Source organism: Amblyraja radiata, chromosome 3 (genome assembly GCF_010909765.2).
Source record: "Amblyraja radiata isolate CabotCenter1 chromosome 3, sAmbRad1.1.pri, whole genome shotgun sequence".
Taxonomy (NCBI): Eukaryota; Metazoa; Chordata; class Chondrichthyes; order Rajiformes; family Rajidae; genus Amblyraja; species Amblyraja radiata.
In genome coordinates, this window is record NC_045958.1 from 119,596,839 (window position 1) to 119,624,338 (window position 27,500).

At 44.6% G+C, this 27,500-nt stretch overlaps 1 protein-coding gene across 1 annotated transcript in view; it reads left to right on the plus strand.

Annotated features, from left to right (window-relative positions):
* The window catches only part of rasgrf2 (Ras protein specific guanine nucleotide releasing factor 2), a 225,554-nt gene that overhangs the window by 63,890 nt on the left and 134,164 nt on the right, over positions 1–27,500 (plus strand). Inside the window, exons 4-6 of the mRNA XM_033018742.1 lie at positions 3,227–3,316; positions 22,328–22,581; positions 26,687–26,766. Of these exons, the coding sequence (XP_032874633.1) occupies positions 3,227–3,316; positions 22,328–22,581; positions 26,687–26,766 (424 nt within the window). The remainder of the gene's footprint in view (positions 1–3,226; positions 3,317–22,327; positions 22,582–26,686; positions 26,767–27,500) is intronic.

The window sequence follows — 27,500 nt, forward strand, 5'->3', positions numbered from 1 at the left end:
CCATTGGAGGTCAATTAGCAAAGGAACATTGTGGATTTTACAATTGAAATGTAATGCTTTGGGTCTAAAACTTGGAAATATTGTACATTATTTTGCCATGAAGTGGCAAATGCAATAGATTGGATAAGAATGTTGATGTGATGTGCAGCATGTCGACGCTTACAAAATATGAGTGGCAATGTTTTGCATCATAATTACCATGCTGTTCTGACAATCTGTTCAAGTAGTAAGTTTAATGAGGTGAAAAATGATCTATTTGATTCAAATATAGCAAATTTCTCTTCGTTGAAGCCATTGTGCACAGAAATACCAGTAAATTCTAGGACAGAAACAAGGCAGTATTTCAAGTGAGCACCTCCACAGGGTAAAGTAGTTCTAAACACATTGAGCAACCCTTTTGTGTCCTTTCAAACACTGTTTCCATATCTATCAGTATAATCTAACATCTAACCGCTTCGGTCGCCTCCTCTCCACGGAGAGGCGACTTTTTCCATGTCGCCTCCCCCGTGGCCTAGCAGCAAGGATCGGTGCGGCCTTTCCCGGAGACGCGCCCAGGGCTTTAGCGGCGGGCGCAGCGCGGACCCTCGGCGTGGAGCGGGCAAGCCCTCGCCGGGGCAAGCTGGAGGGGAACGCTCCGTTTGCTGGCCCCCGGCTGCCAGCAGCCTGAAGCCGCCGTCTACAGAGCTCCAGCTGGCGCGGCGTCTGCAGCCTGGGATTCCTCGTGGGGGACCCGGGGAGAAGAAGAAGCTCGGACTCCGACTGCCGGCCCGCGGCCAACTTTTACCCCGGGGACTTACCATCAGGAAGTGGGGTCCCTCGCCGGGGATCCCTGGAGGGGAGCTTCGACTGCCCGCCCTGCAGTCTGCGGTGCTTCTGGCTGCGGCGCAAACTTTAAATCTCCGACCGCCGGCCTGCGGCCTACACCAACCTGAAGCCGCGGTCTCCGGTGGGGGAGGCACCGTTTCAGGACTTACCTGGACTTTATACCTTGTCTGCACATCTGGACGCCCGCAGCGACGACTGCGGAGGGTTGAGGTCCCACCCACGGGGGGAAATGGAGGAGGACTGGCCAATTTTTGTGCCTTCCACCACAGTGATGAATGCTGTGGTGGATGTTTGTGTTAAATTTTTAGTGTGTTTTTGTGTGTTCTTTTTCATTGTACCGCTGCTGGCAAATTAATTTCACTTGCACTTTATGTGCAATGTGACGAATAAAACTGATTGTATTGTAAACTGAAACTGAAACTGAAACTGATGTTTATGACATCACCTTGAATACCCATAAACCTTTTCCATGAGAAAGCGTGGACAGCAGATACACAATTTTACAAGTCACGTCCTTACTTGGAAATATATATATCAGTGTTCCATCATTGCCCCTGGAGCCCAGAAGTCCTCATTCATTTTTGAGCAATTCAAGATGGAAGCTCACTGCCAATTTCCCGAGAATGATTAGAACTTGACAGTAGGTTGATTGGTGGCCTTTGCAATGTTGTGCATGAATGAATAAAAGACTAATATTATTCAATCAATGACCCACTGATTTTGGCACATTGGCCTTCACCAGTCAGAGTGAAGTTGATGTGCTGAGAACAGTATAGAAGTTGGGAGGTCATGTTGCGGTTGTGTAAGTCATCGGTGAGGCCGCATTTAGAATATTGTGTTCAGTTCTGGGCACCATGTTATAGGAAAGATATTGTGAGGCTTGACAGGGTTCAGAGAAGATTTACGAGGATGTTGCCAGGACTAGAAGGTCTAAGCTACAGGGAGAGGTTGAGTAGGCTGGGTCTCTATTCCTTGGAGCACAGGAGGTTGAGGAGTGATCTTATAGAGGTGTATAAATTCATCAGAGGAATAAATCAGGTAGATGCACAGATTCTCTTGACCAGAGTAGGGGAATCGTGGACCAGAGGACATAGGTTCAAGGTGAAGGGGAAAAGATTTAATAGGAATCTGAGGGGTAACTTGTTCACACAAAGGGTGGTGGGTGTATGGAACAAGCTGCCAGAGGAGGTAGTTGAGGCTGGGACTATCCCAATGTTTAAGAAACAGTTGGAACGGTGCATGGATAGGACAGGTTTGGAGGGATATGGACCGTATGGAAGGGCCTGTTTCCATACGGTATCACTCTATGACTCTATGACACTGAATATGATCAATTGTGGATAGGTAAACTAAAATGCTGGAGCAGCAGCATCTATGGAGATACCTTGAGGAGATTTCGCAGTGGAGTAGACAAAGTGTTTAAGAAGGAACTGCAGATGCTGGAAAATTAAGAAGGAACTGCAGATGGAACTGTCAATTAAGAAGGAACTGCAGCTGCTGCTCCAGCATGTTTGTGAAATCTCCTCAAGGTATCTCCATAGATGCTGCTGCTCCAGCATTTTTGTGTACCTTCGATGATCAATTGTGGATCTTGTAATAAAACAAGATTACATGCAGCACAGTGGCGTAACGGTGGAGCTGCTGCCTTGCAGCACCAGAGACCTGGGTTTGTTCCTGATTACGGGTGCTGTCTAGTACAGAGTGTGTACGTTCTTCCAGTGACCGCATGGGTTCTCCCCGCGTGCGTGCGTGCGTCCAGTTCCCTCCCACACTCCAAAGATGTACAGGTTTGTATGTTAATCGACTTTGGTAAAATTGTAAATTGTCCCTATTGCGTAGGATAGTGCAAGTGTATGGGGTGATCGCTGCTCGGCGTGGACTGGGGGGGGGGGGGGGGGGGGGGGGGGCAAGGGCCCTGTTTTCACACTGTATCTCTATAGTCTATACAATGCGTAAAATGCTGTTTAATCGCAGTGACTCCTAATGCCCCTGTCCCACTTTGGAAACGTGAACGGAAACCTCTGTAGACTTTGCGCCCCACCCAAGGTTTCCGTGCGGTTCCCGGAGGTTTTTGTCAGTCTCCCTACCTGCTTCCACTACTTGCAACCTCCGGCAACCACCTGTAACCTCCGGGAACCGCACGGAAACCTTGGGTGGGGCGCAAAGCCTCCAGAGGTTTCCGTTCAGGTTTCCTAAGTGGGACAGGGGCATAATTGCGCAATTTTAACGGTTAAAAAGAGCAATATTGCAGTGCAAATCTTAAGGTCTTTTGAGAAAGAGTTACAGATATAATAAATGATACAGTCAGTATCAAGACAGATCAAATATAACTGCATAGCCTGTGAATTTATCCAAGTACCATGTCCACTGTCATTCTGATTATTTTTCCTTTGTTACTAAGATTGTTGCTGTGAACAAGACTAATGAACGGATGCGGCCATACCAAGGAAATCCAGAGGATGAAGACCCAGATATTAAAAAGATTAAGAAGGTGACATGACATTTAATTTAATTCATAATGTGCAGTTTGTTTGTTGAAACCAGAAGAATAACAGTACCCCAGCTTGCCTGTGGCTCTAAATAACACACGTTATGTAAGGGTATGGATGGCTGGATGAGAGAATTTTTTGTTGTTGTTTTTTAAGTAATTTTTATACTGCCACATCCAATGACTGAATTTTGTTTTTGCTTGAATATTCACTTGTAGAATGCATTCAAAAGGCCAACCTAGAAGTTAAATAGTTTGGACTCTTTTCCCATAGGTTATAACTTGCCATCTTCCATTATATACCTTATGCAGAGAGAGGGATTGGTTGGTGCAACTCAAAGCACACTAACTGTGCAGAATTAATGACTCGAGCAGAAACAATCCTGATATAGTTGATAGCCCTAGCTAGCATTGGGCCTGTACTCACTGGAGTTTAGAAGGATGAGTGGGTGCCTCATTGAAACTTACCGAACAGTGAAAGGCCTGGATAGAGTGGATGTGGAGAGGATGCTTCCACTAGTGGGACAGCCTAGGACCAGAGGTCATAGCCTCTGAATTAAAGGACGTTCCTTTGGGAAGGAGATGAGGAGGAATTTATTTTGTCAGAAGGTGGTGAATATGTGGAATTGGGCAGCACAGTGGTGCAGCGGTAGAGTTGCTGCCTTACAGTGCTTGCAGCGCCGGAGATCCGGGTTCAATCCCGACTACGGGTGCTGTATGTACGGAGTTTGTACGTTCTCCCCGTGACCACGTGGGTTTTCCCCCGAGATCTTCGGTTTCCTCCCACACTCCAAAGACATACAGGTTTGTAGGTTAATTGGCTTGGTTTACGTGTAAATTGTCCCTAAAGTGTGTGGGATAGTGTTAATGTGCGGGGATCGCTGGTCGGTGTGGACTTGGTGGGCCAAAGGGCCTGTTTTCGCAGAACTAGGCTAAACTAAAATTGCCACAGAAGGCTGTGGAGACCAAGTCAATGGATATTTTTAAGGCAGAGATAGATAGATTCTTGATTAATACGGGTGTTAGGGGTTATGGGGAAAGATAGATTAGCTGTGATTAAATGGCGGAATAGATTTGATGGGCCCAATGGCTTAGTTCTGCTCCTATCACTTACAAACTAATGAACTTTGGTGATCTCCTCCGCCTCCAATCAACTACTGAAATGTATTAGATTATTGTGAAAACATTCAAAACATTACTGTCACTATAATTTTCTGGAAATAGTGAATATATACAGTGAAATAGTGAAAAAAATCCCCTGTTTGAATTAAAGATGAATTATTAGTAATTAAAGATGAATTATCTTTAATTACTGTAAGAAAAAACATATTAAGTTTATTTTGTGTAAAAGGATTCTGAAATTATACTAGGGTGATATAAGCCCGAGGTTTTTCTATTGGCATGGTTCTGGATATGCAAACAAAAAAACTTCTTGTAATTGGATGTGACAGTATAAAAGTTGTTTCAAAGAGAATTTATTCAGTGAAATGGTCAGAAAACGTTCTCCTCATCCATCAATCCGTGCAATTTACGAAGTGTCTTTCCCCTTTCCTATGTGTTGGACTTCAGGTGATGATAGATAGTAGACAATAGACAATAGACAATAGGTGCAGGAGTAGGCCTTTCGGTCAGCACTGTGATCGAGCCATTCACTGTGATCATGGCTGATCATCCACAATCAGTACCCCGTTCCTGCCTTCTCCCCATATCCCTTTACTCCACTATCTTTAAGAGCTCTATCTAATTCTCTCTTGAAAGCCTCCAGAGAATTGGCTTCCACTGCCGTCTGAGGCAGAGAATTCTTTGTGTAAAAATATTTTTCCTTATCTCCGTTCTAAATAGGTTACCCCTTATTCTGAAACTGTGGACTCTGGTTCTGGACTCTCCCAACATCGGGAACATGTTCCCTGCCTCTAGCGTGTCCAAACCCTTAATAATCTTATATGTTTCAATAAGATGCCCTCTCATCCTTCTAAATTCCAGAGTATACAAGCCCAGCCGCTCCGTTCAATCAACATATGACAGTCCCGCTATCCCGGGAATTAACATTGTTGTTTTGACACCATGTGTAGGAAGGAACTGCAGATGCTGGTTTACATCAAAGATAGACTCTGCAGCATCTCTGAAGAGAAGGAATGGGTGACGTTTTGGGTCGAGAAACGTGTCTGAAGAAGGGTCTCGGCCTGAAACGTCACCTATTCCTTCTCTCCAGAGATGCTGCCTGGTCCACTGAGTTACTCCAGCATTTTGTGTCTATGTTTTGACACCAATTGAAAAAGGCCAGAAAAGTGGCTTAATGTGTACGCATACAATTGTGTGGAATTCACAAAACAGAAAAAATTGACGTTAGCTCAATTAGTCTCGTGTTATATTTATGCTTTGTGCGTGACTATGGCTATCGTTTACAGTAAAAGAATGAGCCAAATTCATTGCAGATGTTAAACTTGGCTAAATGTTCCTTCAACTTTCAAAATGTAATCCTAGTCCTATAGACAACCTGTCTAAACATTGCATTCTGACGATCCTTATTCTTAACAACCCCAACCATTGAATCCGTAAATTGACACTGAGACTGTTAAGGTTGACCACACAGGCATGGAAAAGTAGCACGACAAGGACTTGGTGGGATTTACCTCTGCTATTACATTTGGATGAAAACCTGCTACTGTCCCGAGGAACACATCTGCTTCATAAATTGTTACATTTATTTATCCATAAACTCTGAACAAGATCGGCATGGTGGGAAGCACAATGGAGCAGCGGTAGAATTGCCCTGGTTCGATACTGACTACGGGTGCTGTCGGTACGGAGTTTGTACGTTCTCCCGTGACCGCATGGGTTCTCCACACTCCAAAGGCGTACAAGTTTGTTGGTTAATTGGCTCTAGTGTGTGTAGGATAGTATAAGTGTGCGAGGATCGATGGTCGGTGTGGACTCGGTGGTCCGACGGGCCTGTATCTGCGCTATATTTATAAACTAAACTAAAAGATTACAGGTACAGAATATGAAAGGGAAAAAGAACCATGCTACTGAGAGAATCACCTTGTACTTGTAAAAATACTTTAAAATAGTAAGATTAAACGAGAACTTACCAGTTTGAAGTTTGATCTGTATTTTATGAGGAATTACGATGAGGGATTACGTGAAGAACCCGCTCAGCGCGCATGCGCGGCATACTTCCAAGCAGCGGTGTGGAATCACAGATAGACACAGTTATTTGAAGTAAACATAGTAAAGAAAAAGAGACATCAGTTATTAGTTTGATCCATACAATGAGGGTGGGAGCGGAGGGCACGTAATCCCTCATCGTAACTCCTCATAAAATACAGATCAAACTTCAAACTGGTAAGTTCTCGTTTAATCTTACTATTTTACTTCGGAGTCACGTGAGTGACTACGTGAAGACTTCAAAGCTCTGTGATTTCAAACCGTGTAACAGTTTTATTTCACTCACTGCCGAAGCTCTTGAGGGAGGAAGTGTTATCGTAATCAACCAATGAATCTGTTTTTCGAGAAACAAAAAAGGTATTTTTTTTTAACAATAACAAAATAAATTGCTCCTCCGGGCTTAAATTAAATATTTGCAGCTTGTAATATTTTCTCTGCAAATAAATCAGGTTTCGTCAATGGCTTGTTATAAAAGTTCTGAATGTCGTTTCCCTTGACCATCCTGCTGTATTCAGAATATGGTCAACCGGTACGTCCATTCTCTCGGCCGTTGATGTAGATGCTGCCCTAGTGGAATGAGATTTTAAATGTATTAGTATCTATTCCGGCAGCCTTCAGTACCTGTTTGAGCAATCTTGAAATGGTTTGGCTCGTAACCCGGCTATGAGGTTTCTTGTGGCTGACCCATAAGGCTTTTTCACTTCCTCTGATATTGTGGGTTGTGTCTATGTAATGTTGTAGATGGGTCACGACACACAACCGTGGCTCTGGTGGGTAGGCCCGGAATACCACTACTGGATTAGCTGTTCCTGGCCTGCTTTGTTTCACCAGACACTGTATGATGAATGTGATCTGATCTGGGGTGGTCACCATGTTGTCCAGCCTCAACCTGTGTAGTGACTGGACCCTCTGAGCGGATACAAGTGCCATCAACATGAGCGTCTTTAGTGTAGCTTGCTCGAGGCCGAGGGATCTGGCTGGTGGCCATTCCCTGAGGTATGTCAGGACCACACTGATATCCAAATATGGGTATACCTGGGCTTAGGGGGCATGATATTGTAAATGCCCTTCATCAGTTTTACCACCAGTGGATGGGATCCCATCGCCTGTTGTCCTGGCGCTGGTTGTTGCGTACGTTGTCCCTGTTTCCTGGCAGTACTTCTCCCATTTTTTGATGCTGGTTAAGTACTGCCTCTTGTTGGATGTTCGAAGGGATGCCGACATGGTGGTGATGGTTTGTTCGGACAATCCTAGTTCCAGGTAAGGTCTGTTCAAAACCTGCAACCCAGGAGTTTACTTTTCTCATGGCATGGGTGTTTAACTTACCTGGTAGGTAAGTAGCTGATAGCCAAATATGTCTTTCGACACACCCTTGCCAAATCATGTTGACCAATTTGTCGCATGATAACGATTTTATGCCGCCCATATGGTTAATATAAGCCACCACCATAGTATTATCAATTTGTAACCGAACATGCAAGTGCTGCATATTAGATACATATGCTTTTAAACCATAAAAGGCGCCCAACATCTCTAGATAGTTAATGCCCAGTGTAAGTAGTAATGATGACTCTAGGTTAGTCCATCTACCACCTGTGCTGGATATGGAGTTAGTCGCTCCCCAGCCTGAGCACTGGCATCTGTTTGAATAACTAAAGTAGGGTTAGTGATGATGATAGGGCTGAAACTATGCCAAATGTTTTCTGCCCACCACTGTAGCTCTGATATTGCTTCAGTGGGTAATTTCATGACACGATCATAGTGACCTGTATGTCGTTTTAGTGCCTGTACCTTTGCTCTCTGTAAATTTTGATAGTGCAAAGGTCCGAGTTGTGTAGCCGGAAATGCTGCTACCATTTCCCCAATTACTCTTGCTACTTGTCGAATAGTTGGTCACTCGTTGACCATTAAATTGTTGCATGATTGTGCTAATTCAACCATTTTTGCCTTTGGCAAGGTAACAGTCATATGGACTGAGTTAATTGTGAAGCCCAGGTAGTTCATGATAGTGGATGGCTTCAACTTAGATTTATCTGGATGTAGGACAAACCCCAGAGTTTCGAGGAGCTGTTTTGTAGCTGATACTGCTGCCACAGCCAATTCCATCGTTTTCCCCTACTATCAGAATATCATCCAGATATGCCATGACAATATGTTTTTGTTTTCTTAATATTGCCATGGCTGGTTTCAATATTTTGGTGAATAATCTTGGGGCTGAAGTTAGTACATTGGGCAATGCTTTGTACTGCCATAGCTGTACCATCCAGATAAATTTTAGGTATCTGCGATGATCCTTGTGTATGGGTACTAGATAGTAGGCATCTTTGAGATCAATGCTTGCCATGAAGTATCCTTTGGAAATCAGTTGTTTGGCAGTAACAAATGTCTCCATTTTGAAATGTATATACTTAACAAACTTATTTAGTGATGTTAAATCAATGATGATGCGACATCCACCATCTTTTTTGGTTTTAGTGAATATATTCGATACAAATCCCAAAGGTTCATGTTTGGTCTTTCCGATGACCCCCTTTGTGATAAGTCTCACCAGTTCAGCTTGTCCCTCACGTTTCTCTTTGACGGAGGGAGAAATACCCTTTGGGCCCAATGTTGAACTGGCGGCGATTTTTCTGACATGAATTGTATTTCATATCCACTAATGCTGTTGAGTATATAGTTCTCACTCGTGACAGTACCCCATGCTTCTTTGAACAAGTGTAATCTCCCCCCTGTTAGTAAAGAACCCTTACTCTATATGCTGGCAGGAACCAGACCCACCTACCTCCATGGTTATTGGGGTTTCTTCTGTTTTCTCATGTTCTTGAAGGCTTTGCTTGTCTGACGTGCTGGCGATGTTGGGGGGTGGCGCATTTTCCTTGGGGTCCGCTCTGGGCCCTGATCTAAAAAAGATCTTTGGGGATAAAAGCGGTCCCCGAGCTTTCACCAGTCCCATATTGAGGACGTCGACTGGTGGATGCCGTGGGGTGCTGCCGCTTGGGTATTGTAGGTCTTGGTTTTCTCGTCCCGGGGCCTGCCCTCATGAGGCTGAAAGTTTTCGATGCCTCTTCCATGTCCCTTACCTTTTTGGTGAGGTCCTTCCCGAATAATAGAGCGTCCGTCTCTGCAGCTGGGGCTTTGCATAACCCAGCGAATTTGGGATTGAGGGCAGGTCTTATGATTTCCCGCCGGAAGTTTCAAACTGAGTGTTGCACATCAATGCCAGTACATCCTGCTGGCAGGTATCCATCTCCGTGCAGTCCACAGAACGAGCAAAGGCTGTGATGGCCAACGTCAGGAGCCTTAGGATCCGCTGTAGCTTGAGTTCATGGTTACGAATGTGTGACCCCACGTGCCCCCAGATTTGGCTGTTCACAGTCAGCACTCTGAGGCCTCACAGTTCTCTGGTGCTGTGTAAAGATCTAGTGCCTCAGAAAGCACCTTCCTGCAAGGGCTTATTCGAAAGATGATTTATGCTGGCCGTGTTTCGGTTCCAGCAGTCTTCCAGCACGTCGGGTTGCTACATAGCGGTCCATCACACCCAGCAGCTCTTCCTGCTCCTGCACCCCTTGCATACTCCCGATCTCGTCCACCAGCCCCTGTTCCAGACCAGCCCAGCCCTGGTCACCAATGCTAGCCTCCAGTAATGAGGGAGCAGAGGGCAGTGCACAAGACACTGTGGAGGGGGTGCCTGATCTCCCTTTGCGAGAGCGTTCTTTCTGCGCATCCCGCTGGAGCTGCTCCTAGAGCCGTTGGATGCAGCTCAGGCGGCTGTCTCTCCTCCGTTTAGGTGGAGACATGTCCCCGTCCGACGAATCGGGAAACACCGGCCGGTTGGTTTTCCTGGTGGATTTTTTCCCCCCAGTCCGCTGTTCAGGCGTTTAGCGGGACTGGGCTTGGCTCGGTGTCGGGGATGGTGGAGCGCTCTATGAGCGGTCCTGCCGCCTGTCGCTCCAGCGGCTCAGGCGGCTCTCTCTCCCCCGTCCGAATTCGGGAAAACACCTGCCTCGAACGGGGGACAGTTTTGTTCCAGAGCCTTTTTCTCTGCCTGTAAAACACAAGCAGAAAAGGCTCCCCTGTAATCGAAGCCCGACCTCAGGGTACTCACCTGACGGTCCGTTTCATTCTGTAGCGGGAGCGCCTTAGTCCCGTTGCAGCCGCTGTTGCACTGCTGGCGTTAATGCCGCGCATGCGCGCTGAGCGGGTTCTTCACGTAGTCACTCACGTGACTCCGAAGTAAAATAACTATCTGTAGTTGAGGGTAGACAAAGGTGTACACCTTTGATTTTTCCAACATCTGCATTTCTTTCTTAAACATCTGTAGTTGAGGCGTGTTTGATATACTTATACTTAATAAGGTTTGCTGGAATGGAACTTAAAGTATAAAGCTTGTTTAACCATTTCCCTGTCTTCAGTTCCTCACTCTCACTGCCCCGCTCCTTGTGGCGAGTGGCATTCACCCTCATACGCGGATTCTCTCCAGTGTTCTCTTGCTTTGGTTCATGTCTTTATTTTACCTCAAATCTGAATTTTAACCTGAAATATAAATATTTTAAGTACAGCAATTTTGAAAAGAAAAAGTTAAAAATTGCATTTTTACTTTAAGCACAGAAAGTTACACCCGCCCTGGGATTGGCCTAGGCCTGTGATTTAAAAAGATATTTGATTTTATTTTTAACCAAAAATTATTTTAATTAATGATTACAAGAATAATATGTACAATACAAAACAATACCAACAAACCCACCACAGCCTGTGCCTACAAACTGCTCTCATTTTACTTCCACTGGCTGCAATGTCTATCGCTAAGGCAGAGATAGATAGATTCTTGTGTTTAAGAAGGAACTGCAGATGCTGGAAAATCAAAGGTACACAAAAATGCTGGAGAAACTCAGCGGGTGCGGCAGCATCTAAAGATGCTGCTGCACCCGCTGAGTTTCTCCAGCATTTTTGTGTACCTTAGATAGATTCTTGATTAGTGCGGGTATCAGAGGTTACGGGGAGAAGGCAGGAAAATGTGTTTTGGAAGGAGAGATAGATCAGCCATGATTGAAAGGCGGAGTAGACTGGATGGGCCGATTGGTTTAATTCTTCTCCTATCACTTATGAGCTTATGTGCGGCAATCTCAGTTTTACCTTTCTCTGGCTGCCCAGCACAATAATTGAAGAGGATGTCAGCTTGAATATTTAAAATAACATCAATGCTCCGAGCTCTCCCTCTCTTCTTTTAACAGTTGTACATTTACTGACAGTGAGTGGATAAATAGAGACTTCATAAGGCAGTCTGTTCAGTTCTGGTTGAGGGAAGGCTCCTCCTGCTTGTACGTCTAATTTGTAACTTGGTTAGAACATTGATGCTAATATGTCATAGAGTCATAGAGTCATACAGCGTGAAAACAGGCCCTTCAGCCCAACTTGCTCATGCCGACCAACATGCCCCATGCACACTAGTCACACCTGCCCGTGTTTGGCCCATATCCCTCTAAACCTACCCTATCCATGTACCATTGGTAGTCACAAAATGCTGGAGTAGCTCAGCGGGATAGGCAGCATCTCTGGAGGGAAGGAATGGGCAGAAGTGCCTGTTGCTGTGCGGTACTGTCCTATCCATGTTTCTTAAATGCTGTGAGTGCCTGCCTCAACTACAATACCTCCTCTGGCACCTCGTTCCAGACACCCACCACCCTTTGTGTAAAATAAAAGGAGGTAGAAGCTTTGGAGAGGCTCCAAAAGAAGTTCACTGGGATGCTGCCCAGATGGTTGTAAATAGTGGTTGGATAAACTTGGATTGTTTCCTCTGGAGGCTGAGGGGAGACCTGACAGAAGTTTATAAAATCATGCGGTATATAGTCAAGTCTTTTGCAAAGGGTGAAAATATCAAATATTAGAGGGTTTAAGAAAGAACTGCAGATGCTGGAAAAATCAAAGGTAGACAAAAATGCTGGAGAAACTCAACGGGTGAGGCAGCATCTATGGAGCAAAGGAATAGGCGATATTTTGGGTCGAGACCCTTCTTCAGACTTATATTAGAGGGCACATAGCTTTAAGAAATATTAGAGAGCATAGCTTTAAGGTGAGAGGGGGTAGGTTTAAAGGAAATTTGGGAGGCATGTTTTCTTTATGCAGAAAGTGGTAGGTACCTGCAATATGTTACCAGGGAAGGCATTGGAAGCAGTCATGAATATGTAGGGAATAGATGGATGTGGATCATACGCAGGCAGATAGGGCTAGTTTAATGTGGCATTGTGTTTGACCCAGAGATTGTGGACAGTAGGGCCTGTTTCTACGCTATGTCCTATGTTTAGCCGCAGCAGTTGGTCTGTACCTCCATTCAGTAAGATTGCTAATCTGATAGTTACCACAACTCCATATTCCCACCTTCCCTTGTTCAAAGGTACACAAAAGTGCTGGAGAAACTCAGCGGGTGCAGCAGCATCTATGGAGCGAAGGAAATAGGCAACGTTTCGGGCCAAACCCCTTCTTCGGCTTCTTCGGAAGAAGGGTTTCGGCCCGAAACGTTGCCTATTTCCTTCGCTCCATAGATGCTGCTGCACCCGCGGAGTTTGTCCAGCGTTTTTGTGTACCTTCAATTTTCCAGCATCTGCAGTTCCTTCTTAAACAAAATTCCCTTGTTCAAACCCCTGCTTACTACAAATCTAACTTTGCCTTAAAAGTAATCAAAATCACAACTTGCATCACTCTTTAGGGAAGAGTGTTTCTAAGATTTACAGCTTTTGAGAGTTAAGAAACCCCAAACTATTTTAAACTCTTATTTTTAAATAGTGGCCCCAAATTCTAGATTCTCAAGAGGAAACATCCTCTCTACATCCACCCTGTCAAGATCTGCCGGGATCTTGCATGTTTCAATCAAGTCACCATTTATTTTTCTAAGCTATTGCATATCCAGGCCTGGTGTGCCTAATCTTTCCTCGTAGGACAAATCACCAATTCCATCTTAGTAAACTTTCTCTCACTTGTCTACAGGTCATTGAGACACTTCCTTAAATACAGAAACAAATATTGTACACAATAATTTCAATGTGGTTTCACCTTTGCTCTATGTAATGAAACACAACCTCTCTACATGAGTATCCTATTCCTCTTTCAATGAATGACATCATTACTTTAACTTTCCCAGTATTTGTTGTTCCTGCATTCTAGCCTTTTGTGCAGAATCCACTTGGACCCCAAATACCTCTGCATCTCAGGGCTCCACAATGTTTAAACATTACACTTTGAAAACAAACTTCTCTTGCCAAAATGGACATACTTTCCCACATGATGCTCAATTTTCCAGATCTGTGCCCTCTCGTTTAACCTAACTATATCTTATTGCAGGCTCCTGATGTTCTCTGCACAACTTACTTCCCTATGTATCTTTGTGTCTGCAGCAAAATCAACTTTTGTTGCAACTAATTTGGTTACTTCCGATAGAAATAAAGTGGGTTAACATAAGGAACTGCAGATGCTGGTGTACAAAAAAAGACGCAATGTGCTGGAGTAACTCAGCGGGTAAGACAGCATCTGTGGAGACCATAAATAGGTGATGTGTCAGGTTGGAACCCTTCTTTGGACTCTTTAGACTTTAGAGATACAGCGCAGAAACAGGCCCTTCGGCCCACCAAGTCTGCGCCAACCAACAATCATCCCGTACACATGTTGCGGGGTGACGCCTGTATGGTCGTGAGTAATCGCCCAAAGAGTCGTACCTTTTTCTGGTCACTGCTGGATTTTGAACATTATGATGTTTTTCGGCGACCTGCTGCGACTATGACGGGTGCCAGCAAGTCGCCGAAAAAAATTGCGTAAGTGGGACAGGCCCTTAAGGCAGCAACTCTACCGCTGCGCCACGGTGCTGCCCTACTTCAGAAGGGTCGCAACCAGAAACGTCACTTATCTATGTTCTCCAGAGATGCTGTCTGACCTGCTGAGATACTCCAGCACCTTGCTGGAGTATCTCATGTTCATGTTCTATCTCATGTTCTATAGACTCAGGATCAGTTCCTGTGGACTGGAGATAAGCTAATGTTATCCCACTTTTTAAGAAAGGCGGGAGAGAGAAAACGGAATTATAGACCAGTTAGCCTGACATCGGTGGTGGGGAAGATGCTGGAGTCAATTATAAAAGATGAGATAGCCGAACATTTGGATAGCAGTAACAGGATCGGTCCGAGTCAGCATGGATTTACAAAGGGGAAATCATGCTTGACTAATCTTCTGGAATTTTTTGAAGATGTAGCTAGGAAAATGGACAAGGGAGAGCCAGTGGATGTAGTGTACCTGGACTTTCAGAAAGCATTTGATAAGGTCCCACATAGGAGATTAGTGGGCAAAATTAGGGCACATGGTATTGGGGGTAGAGTGCTGACATGGATAGAGAAGTGGTTGGCAGACAGGAAACAAAGAGTAGGGATTAACGGGTCCCTTTCAGAATGGCAGGCAGTGACTAGTGGGGTACCGCAAGGCTCGGTGCTGGGACCGCAGCTATTTATAATATACATCAATGATTTGGATGAAGGGATTCAAAGTAACATTAGCAAATTTGCAGATGACACAAAGCTGGGTGGCAGTGTGAACTGTGAGGAGGATGCTATGAGAGTGCAGTGTGACTTGGACAGGTTGTGGGAGTGGGCAGTGGGAGTGGGCAGATGCATGGCAGATGAAGTTTAATGCGGATAAATGTGAGGTTTTCCACTTTGGTAGCAAAAACAGGAAGGCAGATTACTATCTAAATGGCGTCAAGTTGGGAAAAGGGGAAGTACAACGGGATCTGGGGGTCCTTGTACATCAGGCTATGAAAGTAAGCATGCAGGTACAGCAGGCAGTGAAGAAAGCGAATGGCATGGAGGCCTTTATAACAAGAGAAATCGAATATAGGAGCAAAGAGGTCCTTCAGCAGTTGTACAGAGCCCTAGTGAGACCACACCTGGAGTATTGTGTGCAGTTTTGGTCCCCTAATTTGAGGAAGGACATTCTTGGTATTGAGGGAGTGCAGCGTAGGTTTACAAGGTTTATTCCCGGGATGGCGGGGCTGAGAGAATGGAGCAGCTGGGCTTGTACACTCTGGAGTTTAGAAGGATGAGAGGAGATCTCATTGAAACATATAAGATTGTTAAGGGTTTGGACACGCTAGAGGCAGGAAACATGTTCCCGATGTTGGGGGAGTCCAGAACCAGGGGCCACAGTTTAAGAAAAACGCCCCTGTCCCACTTAGGAAACCTGAACGGAAACTTCTGGAGACTTTGTGCCCCACCCAAGGTTTCCGTGCGGTTCCCGGAGGTTGCAGGTGGTTGCTGGAGGTTGCAGGTAGTGGAAGCAGGTAGGGAGACTGATAAAAACCTCCGGGAACCGCACGGAAACCTTGGGTGGGGCGCAAAGTCTCCAAAGGTTTCCATTCAGGTTTCCTAAGTGGGACAGGGGCATAAGGAGTAAGCCATTTAGATGTGGAGGCAGGTTCTCTGGATGCTTTCAAGAGAGAGCTAGATAGGGCTCTTAAAAATAGCGGAGTCAGGGGATATAGGGAGAAGGCATGAACGGGGTACTGATTGGGGATGATTAGCCATGATGACATTGAATGGTGGTGCTGGCTCGAAGAGCCGAATGGCCTACTCCTGCACCTATTGTCTATTGTCTATTGTCTTGCGTCTTTTCTAGAATTATAGGAGACTTCCATTAGCATCTGCTCTTCCTGACAAATGTGAGTGATACTGGTAGATGCCTAAATTCTTCTCTGAATTGGCCATCACTCATTCTAGTGGATCAATTTATATATCAGTTTTGTTCCATGTATTAAAATTATATTTTAATAAAATCTACACGATGCCCTGGAATGAATTGTTATAAGTAAAGGATCATATCCTTGAACTTGGCCCCTTTAATGTGAAATTCAGGCTTAATAACAAAAGCACAAAGCTTTTGTACATTAGTCCACAACAAAATTGTAGCGACTCTATCTTTAAAATCTCTATCATATTGTTCCATTCGACAATGTGTTTTGCTTAAAGCTGAGTCTCACGTTGCGAGTTGACACAAGAGGTACCCTGAGTGAAAGACTCGTGGTTGTGTACGAGATTGCAAGTGTATGATCAAGAGTTTAACCGAGTTCCCACGGGTATGACAAGTTTGCCGTATACTTGTCATTTCTGCGATGTTCCAAGTTCGTCTCCCGAGTTACTCTTGAGCCAATCCTGATTGAAGGTTTGTTTTAATAAGCAACAGTGTTATGTTTTAATAAGCAACAGTGTTAAAGAAAACCTCTCCATCCTGTGGCTTTGTTTTAAAGATAGTATTCAGCGCGGCCGCATCTATTGATGTGACCTACAAAGGGAAAATGCGCACCATCCAGTGCCAGAGCAGTTATACTTATGATTTGTTTGAAACACACAGGTTGATATGTTTTTAATTGAAATTTACTGCCATGTCTACACACTGCGGGGAGACTGGAGATGAAATCTTTGAATGTGGACGGATGTGCACATCAAATTGTTGTGAGACGGAGCTCAGGGTTCGCCTCCGAGCTGCTTTGGTGCCCAGGCGTGAGTTGAGGCCGGAGAGAGGGGGGGGGGGGGGGGGGGGGGCGTCATAATCTGTCTGGGGTGACATGGCTCTTGGGTTAGGATGGGATCATTCTCTGCGGGATGATCTTAGTGCGGGAGACAAGTGTGGGAGAGGTATACTGACTGTGTGGGCAGGACACATTGGATTAGGTGAGGTGAGCAGGAGAGTGTGTTTGTTTTAAGTTGCAGAGGTAGGGGCCAAGGCGGTACAGTTCCCAGTCTCAGCTCCCAGCGCGGACGTCAGGACCAACGGGAAACCGACCCCCAGGCCCACTGCAAGCACGGAGAACATAAAGACCCACAGCCAACAGCAACTCCAGCCCAGCCCCGCTCCAACTCCAGAGGAACCCGCTCCCCGATGGGCCTCTACGGCGACAAGTGGCAGTTCGCCCACAGCGCGAGCTGCGCCCCCTCATCCACCACCCCAAGAACAAGACGTACCTTGCACACCATCAGCTTCTGCCCTACGGGGAGCGGGTTCCTCTGAAGTTGGAGCGGGGCTGGGCTGGAATTGCTGCTGTCTGTGGGTCTATGGGTTCTCCGTGCTTGCAGTGGGCCTGGTGGGCCTGGTGGTTGGTGTCCCGTTGGTCCTGACGTCTCCGGCCACCCCCCTGGACAGGAGCTGAGACTGGGAACTGTACCGCCCTTGCCCCCTTCCTTCCAGTCCCGTCCCGACCCCCTGGGAAACTGAAGGGAGCGACTGCCCCGGGGCGACTGGCACTGACCTGCTGGCATCGCCGACGTGAAGACAGTGCAAAGCCCCCGCGCCGGTGCAATGGGCGGGGAGCTGGAGAGAGGAGGGAAGGGGTCACACACATGGCCGGGAAGCAGAGGGGTGTAGGTGGGGGTGGTGACAGATAGGGCTAACAATGAGTGGAGAAAGACAGAAACACCGACGTGCAAAGAAGACCTACAACAGTGCATGATCTCTCTCGCATTATGGCAGGTGATTGTCGCTGGGAAACTGAAGGGAGCGACAATCTGCTGCTGCCTGCCCGCTGAGTTAAAGAGTTCCCACGGTAGACTCACGATACACTAAGGTAAACGCACCGGCCACTACGTTCTTACAACGAGTTAAAATGTTTCAATTCTTAACCACAAGAGTAAAATTGACTCGTGGAAAATTTTAAACATGTTTGATTTTTTGCAAGAGTTGACAAATTTCACGAGTACTTGCCGTTAGCACCACGAGTCTCTAAGTTGCGTCCACGAGTTCCGTACGTTAATCGTACTTTATTACCTCGGGGTACCTCTTGTTTCAACTCGCAACGTGAGACTCAGCTATTAAGGGGCTGTCCCACTGTACGAGCTAATTCAAGCATTCTCCCGAGTTTCCCCTGATTCGAACTCGGAGAATTACAGTAATGGCCGCTCGTAGGTACTCGGGGCTCTCGTGGACATTTTTCAACATGTTGAAAAAGCTTCACGAGTCTTCACGAGCTTACCGTGTTTCCCGAATACCTGCCATTAGCGTTACGAGCCGTTAAGAGACGTCCCGAGCTCCGACGTACCCGCTACGTACATTCTACGTGCTTACCATGAGTTTGATTTTTTTTTTAACTCAGGGGAGCTCTTGAATTAGCTCGTACAGTGGGACAGCCCCTTAAATCTGTTACATCTCCAGAAAAGCTTTCAAACACATTTGTTTAGGCTGTAATTAAAGATCCTTATTTTAATCTCTCATAAAGGTATGAAGTTTGAACAGATACTTAGCTGGGAATTCTCACAATCAGTCATTGTATATAGAATCTCAAAGGAAACTCCAGCATGAGCATTCCTTAGGGTTAGATCAAGCTGTCCCAATAGCAAATGCTTCTAGGTCCAAAGGACACAGATTACAAATTTGGCCAAGAGAAACCTGAGGAAAATCTTTTCTACCCAGATATTAGTAATGACCTGGAATTCACATGGAATGAAGGCCATAGATTCTGTTAGTTCGCATAAGAGACAATAGGGAGAGAATAACTTGAAGCATAATGGGGAAGAGCTCAATGAAAACATTGTTGAAAAGCTTGATTAGATCGAATTTCCTTCATAATTACAATGGCAGGCATTGGAAACCCAATGGAGAAATACATGTCAAGACTGTGAATCAACACTTTTTTGGAGAACCTTGGATTAATGCAGGTTGTAATGTTCTCTGTAAGGCCCTGTTGTGACTAGCACAATGAATACACGTCTGACATCTTGTAAGTAAGATTTAATCTGCTATAACTGAAACTTCCAGAAGGTCACTTGACCTCAGTCACTAGGCACAGGTACATTTGCCAGCTTCTGCTTTTGGCCTCAAGGGGCACTGGCATTTACATTAGATATTACATTACATATACATCACAAATTCCATTCTAATACATTCAATGATAGTACATTACAAATACGAATATGGTCGAAAGTGGTTTCCGCTTCTTCTATGTTTCGGCGATTATTTCAAAAAATTAAAAACCGGCCGCGACTAAAAATAGGTTGCCGTTTTAAAAATCGGTATTTTTTTAGTCGAAGCCGGTTGCGATGCTAGTTGAAGGTGGTTGGCGGAGGTTGCAGGTCTTACCTTCCACTACCTGCAACCTACATTTAGTCACGGCCGGTTTTGAATTTCTTGAAATAATCGCCGGAACATAGAAGAAGCGGAAACCACTTTCGACCATTAGGGAGACTGACAAAAACCTCCGGGAACCGCACGGAAACCTTGGGTGGGGCGCAAAGTCTCCAGAGGTTTCCGTTCAGGTTTCCTAAGTGGGACAGGGGCATTATTCTGCTCCTAGAACTTATGAACATATGAACCACAGAGGAAATTCCTGGTATTAATGGGAACTAAGTAGGACATTAATATAAAGGCAGACTTAAATGATTGTCTTTTTCAACTTGGAAGATGGGATTCAAGGGTGTTTCATGTGGTTCAGTGCTGGGATCATTGTTTCTTTTGATACATTAATGACTTAAACATCGTGTACAAGATAAAATTTCCTAAGATGTGGGTGACACAAAAACTTGGCAGTGTGGAAAACAGTACGTGGATGGTAATTAATTGGCTGGATGAGCGGGCAAACAAGTAAAAGATGGAATTTAATAGAGAGATGTGAAGTGATATTCTTTGGTAGTTAAAGGAAGGACATTAAATGATGAACATTCCAACGATGTGCTGGAACAGAGGGTTCTCTGTGTAGGTGTGAATAAAGCCTTCAAAAATGGCTGAGATGTTGAGAGAGTGGTCAGTAAAGTATAAGGGATTCTGAGATTAGAACACAAAAGTAGGAAAGTTGTATTGTGATAAAATAGAAATTTCTAGAAATACTTAGCCGGATGGTTAAAATCAGATAAGATAGAAAGATAAGATAGAAAGGTATTTGAGGTCAATGGCCTTTCTTCACAAATGAACTTTTAATGAATCTGTAGAAAACATTGGTTAGGCCATAACATGAGTTTGGTGTCCAATCTTGGTCAGCTAACCATAAGAGGATGTAACAGTCTTAGAGATGGCGCAGAAATGTTTAATAGACTGGTTGAGATATTTTCTATAAGTTGGCTTGAAGAAACTGAGTTTTTCTTATTTTAAAGAAGATTTAATCAGAGTGCACAAGGTCACGACTGTTTTAACTCCAGGAAATAGATGGAAGCTGATCTTTGGTGACTGATTAAGGTCAGAACATAGAACAGCCCATGTGGCCCATAAAGTTTGTGCCAAATATGAAGACCAATCTGATCCCATTTGCCTGTACATGACCCACATCCTTCTATTGCCTGCACTTCCATGTGCTCCCACCACATTGCGTAACAATAACTTGCTCCACACATCTCCGTTAACTTTCCCTCTCTCACCATAGAGCTATGCCCTCCAGCCTTAGACATTTCCAACCTAGGAAAGCAGTTCTGACTCTCTACCCTACCTATGCCTCTCATTATTTCATATTCAGATTTAAAGATTTGGCCAATAGGTACATCTATGCTCCAATGAATCGTGACCTGGAATTTCTTTGCCCTGTAGGGGTGGTAAAAATAGAACGATTTATTTTCCTAAAAGGAAAATGTGAGAAAATAATTTGAAACACAATGAAGAAAGAATGAAGAGGAAAGATCTAGGCCCACGGTCTAGGCATAAGCTCAGGGGCGACCGCGCCTTTGCGGTTGCAACCCCTAGACTGTGGAACAGCATCCCCTTTCCCATCAGAACTGCCCCCTCCATCGACTCTTTTAAGTCAAGACTAAAGACTTATCTATACTCCCAAGCCTGACGTCCTCTGAGCGAGGGGTATATGTATATATGTATGTAGTTTGTTTTGTTGTGCTATTCTTATAACAAATGTGAAGCACTTTGGCCAACGAGAGTTGTTTTTTAAATGTGTTATATAAATAAATGTGACTTGACTTGACTTGACTTGAAAGAGATTGATTGAATCAGTCTGCCATGAGCCTGCAGAGATTTGATGGGCTGAATGGTCTCCACCTATATCAGTACAATTTTGTGACTTCAGTGTTTTGATAAAGTTTGCTCTGTTGTATCAAAAAATAAACAAAAAGATTTGATTGTTAACTGTTTCCCGTTTCCAAGTTGTGTTTGTTTATTTTTGATAGCATTTATACAGTGAGGAAAATGCAGCAAAGGTGGTTTTGTTACTTTAACACTGTGGTTATTTACAAAGTCAATCTTTGAGATTTTCTGATGCCGTTGTTTTTGCATTGAAAGGAGTCGTTAGGAAAAGTGCCAATTTTGAAGGGATTTGATCATTTCCTCAGTTCGTGTTTTGAGAAACAAAAATAGTATGATGCCAGGTTTGTTGCAGTGCCAGGCACCAGTCAAGGATGTTGCAAATGTATAATTAGTCACTGTGAAATAAAGCTACCATACCAGTCTGTTCTGCCAGAGAAAATACACGCATCTATCACACCTTACCCTTCCACCCTTATCCTCTCCTTTCCCTCTTCCCTGACTCTCAGTCTGAAGAATGGGCTCGACCCGAAACATCACCCATTCCTTCTATCCAGAGATGCTGCCTGTCTCGCTGAGTTACTCCAGCATTTTGTGTCCATCTGCTAGAGAAAAGTTCTGAGTATTCAGGTTTAAAAGTTCATAAGCGATAAGATGATCACAATGAATGGCGGTGCAGGCTCGAAGGGCCAAATGGCCTCCCCCTACACCTATTTTCTATGCTTCTATTAGTAGAATTAGGCCATTCGGCCCATCAAGTCTACTCCACCATTCAATCATGGCTGATCTATCACTCCCTCTCAGTTGTGCGCTGGTTAACAAATACTTCAGCAACCTTCTGCTTTGTTTCTTTCTTGTTGTTATCTACAGGTTCAGAGTTTCATGAGGGGCTGGCTGTGTAGAAGGAAATGGAAGACTATTGTTCAGGATTACATCTGCTCGCCCCACGCAGAGAGCATGAGGAAAAGGAACCAAATAGTCTTCAACATGGTGGAAGCAGAGTCCGAATATGTGCAGCAACTGTACGTCTTGGTCAACTGCTTCCTGCGTCCCCTGAGGATGGCTGCCAGTTCAAAGAAGCCCCCTATAAGTCATGATGATGTCAGCAACATTTTTCTCAACAGGTATTTGGCATATCCTTGCTTGAGATAATACGTCCTTCTATAATTTTATTTTTCATTAAAAATATATATATTTTCTTGAAGAATGGAGGAGGTGTCGTTCAGATACGGGTGTGGGTGTATGGAATGAGTTGCCAAAGGAGGTCGTGGAGGCTGGGACTATACCAAGGTTTAAGTAACAATTGGACAGGTACATGGCTATGACTGGTTTAGAGGGATATGGGCCAAATGCAGGCAGGTGGGACTAGTGTAGCTGGGACATGTTGGTCGGTGTGGGCAAGTTGGGCCAAAGGGCCTGTTTCCACGCTGTATGACTATGACTCTATGTAGCATGTATCCCTTTATGACTTAACTTGTCATCATGGGTGGCTCCACTCCCCTGCCTTTTCATTAGGCATGCATTGATATGGTAGTCTTCAAGTCACACAGGTTTTGAAGGACAACGTTAGAAAGATGAGAGGGAAGGAACTGCAGATGCTAGTTTACACTGAAGATAGACACAAAATGCTGGAGTAACTCAATGGGTCAGGCAGCATCTCTGGAGAAAAGGAATCTGGTGCCGTTTCGGGTTGAGAATCTTCTGAAGAATGGCCTCGACCCGAAACGTCAAATATTGTGGTTGGCACAGACATTGTGGGCAGAAGGGCCTGTTTCTGCACTCTGCTGTTCTATGTTTAGCAGGAGTTGTTGGTCTGTACCACCGTTCAGTAAGATCGAGGCTAATCTGATAGTTCCCTCAACTCCACATTCTCACCTGTCTGAAGAAGGGTCTCGACCCGAAACGTCACCTAATCCTTTTTTTTCCAGAGCTGCTGCCTGACCCATTGAGTTACACCAGCACTTTGTGTCTAACTTTAGAAAGGCCACTGGTGGGACTATGGAAAAGAGATCAGGGAACAAGGCTATAAAAGCATCTTGGTCACGTTAATTCCAGGTCCGGAATACCAGGAAACTGTGTCCAGGATACTAGGCTTTTTGGAATGATGGCATCTACTCTGCATTCAGATGATAGTCCAAGAGTCAAGTCAAGTCAAGGGTGTTTTATTGTCATATGTCCCGGATGGGACAATGAAAATCTTACTTGCTGCAGCACGACAGAATACGTGAATATGTAAACATGTTCTGGACTGGACAAGCTAGATGCAGGAAAAATGTTCCCAATGTTGGGTGAGTCCAGAACCAGGGGCCACAGTCTTAGAATAAAGGGGCGATCATTTAAGACTGAGGTGAGAAAACACTTTTTCACCCAGAGAGTTGTGAATTTATGGAATTCCCTGCCACAGAGGGCAGTGGAGGCCAAGTCACTGGATGGATTTAAGAGAGAGTTAGATAGAGCTCTAGGGGCTAGTGGAGTCTAGGGATATGGGGAGAAGGCAGGCACGGGTTATTGATAGGGGACGATCAGCCATGATTACAATGAATGGCGGTGCTGGCTCGAAAGACCGAATGGCCTCCTCCTGCACCTATTTTCTATGTTTCTATAGTACATAACGGGGGAAGTGGAAAAAAAAGATAAAGTTCAATAAATAACAAATATAGTGACGATACAGACCATTCATTTATTCTCCGGAACGAAAAAAATATTTGCCTGGCAACAATAGTTTTATAAGCATCAGTTATAAGGTGAGATTTCTAGAGGGAAATTGGAATGCATAACATTTTGACATAAAGACCATTTGATTCCCATTCATCCAAGGCTGGCATCCCAAAAACAAGAGCTAATTGTGTGCCCATGTTAACCAACAGATAGACACTAAATGCTGGAGTAACTCAGCAGGACAGGCAGCATCTCTGGAGAGAAGGAAAGGGTGAGGTTTTGGGTTGAGACCCTTCTTCAGCTCTTGACCCGAAACGTCACCCATTTCTTCTCTCCAGAGATGCTGCCTGTCCTGCTGAGTTCCTCCAGTATTCTGTGTCTATCTGAGGTTTAAACCAGCATCTGCAGTTCCTTCCGACACTTAACAGACCTCACTTTGATTACCAGTATTGGGCCACACAGTGTAGGAAATATAATGAGGCTATAGGTAGGGAGGCTCTGTCTGGTGTGAAAAATAACAATGTTGAGAAAAATATGGAATAATCTTTGTCTATAAGCAGACGTTGTTGAGTTTAGTGAAACAACATTGATCTCATTGAAATATACAACATTCTTATGGACTTGATGACAGACACACAATTGATGTTTCCCCTGGCTGCGATTTCTTGATCCAGAGAGGAGTGAATGTTAGGATCTCTACCCAAGAGGGCTCTGGAGGCTCGGTTGCTGCGTATATTCAAGACAGATATCATTCATTTATTTTAGATATAAAAGAAATCAAGGGATATGGGATCAGTGCAGCAAACGTGGCTCCGAGATAATTCTGAACGGGGTTCAGCGATAATCATATGGAAAGACAAAGCAGAGTAATAGTAATTAAAATCAGGCTGGGGCTAATAAAAGACTCCTTGTGGAGGCAGCAGACAGGACTAAAGTACCAAATGAATACTTTGTGAGTACCTTCACAAAAGAAGAGGGCTAGTTACCGTTGCAGTAAAGGACGGGGTTAGGGATAATGGCAATTAATTGGATATAAATGAAGTGCTGAAATGCTGTAATTAATCTAATTGTTAGTTAACTAATTATCTCCTTCAATAGGTTGCCAAGCAAACATTGAAGATAGCAACTGCTCCTCCATGAACCAAATACCAGAGTATTTCAAATCCTTGTTCAAAAATAAAAGATACATCAATAGAACAAGCAGAGAAACAAGAGTCAGGGTCTCAGGTCAAAGACTCTTCATCGGAACTGGAGACGTTCTGGAGCAATGATGGGTGTAGAGAACAGAAGGGATATCTATATTACTATAAGGTTTAGGTTCATTCTTGGCACGTGTACTGAGACACTGTGAAAAGCTTTGTTTTTCGCGAGCTGATAATACTATACATACAGTAAAGACAATCGAGTCAACTCAAATACATTAGGGAGAGCAAAGGGAAAGATACAGAGTGCTGAATATAGTTCTTACCTTATAGAGTCATAGAGTGATCCAATGTGGAAACAGGCCCTTCGGCCCAACTTGCCTACACCGGCCAACAATGTCTCAACTACACTAGTCCCACCTGCCTGCGCTTGGTCCATATCCCTCCAAACCTGTCCTATCCATGTACCTGTCTAACTGTTTCTTAAACGTTGCGATAGTCCCATCCTCAACTACCTCTGGCAGCTTGTTCCATACACCCACCGCCCTTTTGTGTGAAAACGTTACCCCTCAGATTCCTATTAAATCTTTTCCCCTTCAACTTGAACCTATGTCCTCTGGTCCTCGATTCCCCTACTCTGGGCAAGAGATTCTGTGCATAGAAACATAGAAACATAGAAAATAGGTGCAGCAGTAGGCCATTCGGCCCTTCGAGCCTGCACCGCCATTCAATATGATCATGGCTGATCATCCAACTCAGTATCCTGTATCTGCCTTCTCTCCATACCCCCTGATCCCTTTAGCCACAAGGGCCACATCTAAATCCCTCTTAAATATAGCCAATGAACTGGCCTCAACTACATTCTGTGGCAGAAAATTCCAGAGATTCACCACTCTCTGTGTGAAAAATGTTTTTCTCATCTCAGTCCTAAAAGATTTCCCCCTTATCCTTAAACTGTGACCCCTTGTTCTAGACTTCCCCAACATCGGGAACAATCTTCCTGCATCTAGCCTGTCCAACCCCTTAAGAATTTTGTACGTTTCTATAAGATCCCCCCTCAATCTTCTAAATTCTAGTGAGTACAAGCCGAGTCTATCCAGTCTTTCTTCATATGAAAGTCCTGCCATCCCAGGAATCAGGCTGGTGAACCTTCTCTGTACTCCCTCTATGGCAAGAATGTCTTTCCTCAGATTAGGAGACCATCTACCTTATCCAAAGAAAAACACTAGCAGCACTGCAGCATCTCTCTGTTCCTCAACTGCATTGCCAGACTGGGTTATGTGTTATAGAGGGGGTCTTAGAACCATGTCCTTCTGCTCAGAACGCTGTCACTGAGCCAAGACTCCACATAAGGGTTTAGTTTATTGTTTACCATTCTTTGTAGCTTATCAGAATATAATGGTGTTTTTTCTGAATTATTCTCTTACAGTGAGACAATCATGTTTCTTCATGAGATATTTTACCAAGGACTAAAAGCACGGATAGCCAACTGGCCTACCCTAGTGTTGGGTAAGAATCATTTAATGCAGAGATGAAAAAAAATCACAGAGTGTATATATCATCCAAAATGTTAAACGAGCTTTTGATGTTGCACTTCTTCTTCTTTCGTGTGGCATGCACAGCTTAACGTTGTAAGACAACTTGTTCTATTTGATCTTCTGTTTGTGCACGTCTAGTTGATTGCATTAGTCGAAACAGGGCGGACCACGTGAAGGTTGCAATCTTCCACCCCTTGATGTTGCTAAGTGCTGCTGGTTGTAGTTGAGCACAAACCCTAGTTTATTTGCCAGCTTGTCCAAAGTAATTGAATGGAATATAGCTGTGTGAAGAATTAAAATTGTTTTATTACCACTGGGTAGCGGTCACGGTGGCAGAGCGCTAGAGTTGCTGCCTTATGCCCCTGTCCCACTTAAGAAACCTGAACGGAAACCTCTGGAGACATTGCGCCCCACCCAAGGTTTCCGTGCGGTTCCCGGAGGTTGCAGGTGGTTGCCGGAGGTTGCAGGTAGTGGAAGGAGGTTGGGAGACTGACAAAAACCTCCGGGAACCGCACGGAAACATTGGGTGGGGCGCAAAGTCTCCAGAGGTTTCCGTTCAGGTTTCCTAAGTGGGACAGGGGCATTACAGCAAAATGCAGCGCCAGAGACCCGGGTTCGATCCCGACTACGGGTTATGTCCGTATGGAGTTTGTACGTTCTCCCAGTGGGATTTCTCTGTGATCTTCGGTTTCCTCCCACACTCCA